The following is a 1,665-nucleotide window of genomic DNA, read 5'->3' on the forward strand; positions in this document are numbered from 1 at the left end:
TATTTTTAGGTTTTTTTTCAGAAGTTTTAGTTCTAGTTTTTTTTTTTTTTTTATTATTATTTTATTAAGGATAGTTTTGTCATTAGAGGGAACATGAAATGTTTTAATAGTTTGGGAAGACTTTGTCAATTGAGTAGTAGTTTGAGGGGGTATATGAACTTTCCCGATTAGATTTGTTAAACATTTTGAAAGCTATTTTTTTATTTGAAAAGTATTTGATGTGATAGAAAGCAAAAAATTGTTTTGAGATTCACTAAAAAAAATTGTGGTAAATCTTTTGATTTTTTTTTTTTTTTCAAAGAAATAAACCTCCCTCTTTAAAAGGAGGGAGTGAGGGACAATTACTATTCCATGAGAACATGGGGTAATTACTAGAAATTATTATGGGGTATGAATTATAAGGGGTGTATTGCCCACATTCGGCTGGCCAAAAAAAAGAGAGAAGACTGAACAACCCATGAACATGAGTTGATAATTATCTTTTTTGTACCAATTTTTTGTAAAAGCACTTGTATGAATTACTTTGGATTTAATAAAACTTACAAGTTGATCACGTCTCGTATTTATCAAAGTTGACCATGGTTTTTTTTTTTCAAGGGAAAGGGCGTTTCGGAGTTGGCAAGTATAAAAAAGAAGTGACAATTTATCTAAAAGACGTAGTAAAGTAAAACGTATTGAGTGATAGGATGGCGTATAACTTTTAAACAAGCTCTGTTTTGTTTCGTTTTATTTGTTTGTACGTATTAATAGTTTTACCAAAAAGATTAAGCATTATTAAAATGCACTGCGTTGAGAGCTTATACAAACAATCTCATATCTAAAAGACTAAAAGATGTAAAGTAACTCACAAAATAAACCAAAAAAAAAAAAAAAAGCAAAACGTACGAGTCACGGGATGGCTTATTTAAAACAAGCTAGCTTTGTTTTGTTTCGTTTCGTTTTATGTGTTTGTATGTATTAATAGTTACCAAACAAGATAAGCATTATTAAAATGCACCGCATAGAGAGCTTATATATATATATATATATATATATATATTAGTGGTCGTTCATTCAAAGTCGACAAGGGAAAGAGCGAGCAAACATGGCGGAGGGCGGCAATTTGAAGTGTATCCCGGTGATCGATATGCAGGAAATCGAAGATCTAGAGCAGTATAAGAAACTGAGAGAAGCATCCGAAGAATGGGGTTGTTTCAGGATCGTCAACCACAAGATCCCCGCAAGTCTGATGTCAGAGATGAAGAAAGTGGTGAAAGAGCTGCTTGATCTTCCCATGGAAATCAAAAAGCGCAACACCGATGTGATAGCTGGCAGCGGCTACGTGGCACCGAGCAATTCCAATCCTCTTTATGAGGCCTTGGGGCTCTATGATTTGGGCTCGCCTGAGGCCGTGCGAGCCTTTTGCTCTCAGTTGGATGCCTCTCCTCAACAGAGGTTTCTTTCTTTGCTCATCATCTTTCTTCCCTTCTAATCTACTATCTTCAATTTTCTTTCTTGTATGGTTCTTCTTTACTTATATTCTTCTTCTCTCTCCTTTTTGATTCGTTTAAGATTCGACTTCCTTTCCAGTTCCACTGTATCCTACACACACACAGATACGGGTGCAGCGCACGCGCACACCCGTGATCTCTTTAACCAACCTGGCCCACATCATATTATAACAGA

General features: G+C 35.2%; 1 protein-coding gene across 1 annotated transcript; it reads left to right on the forward strand.

The window, feature by feature from the left end:
* Window positions 1-1,059: 1,059 nt before the first annotated feature.
* LOC132168910 (2-oxoglutarate-dependent dioxygenase DAO-like) lies at window positions 1,060-1,650 on the forward strand. The gene has a single exon (XM_059579997.1). It carries the CDS (start codon window positions 1,085-1,087, stop codon window positions 1,469-1,471), a length of 387 nt encoding a protein of 128 aa, XP_059435980.1. The 5' UTR covers window positions 1,060-1,084; the 3' UTR covers window positions 1,472-1,650.
* Window positions 1,651-1,665: the final 15 nt, after the last annotated feature.

The sequence above is a fragment of the Corylus avellana genome, chromosome ca2, assembly GCF_901000735.1.
Source record: "Corylus avellana chromosome ca2, CavTom2PMs-1.0".
NCBI classification, from domain to species: Eukaryota; Viridiplantae; Streptophyta; class Magnoliopsida; order Fagales; family Betulaceae; genus Corylus; species Corylus avellana.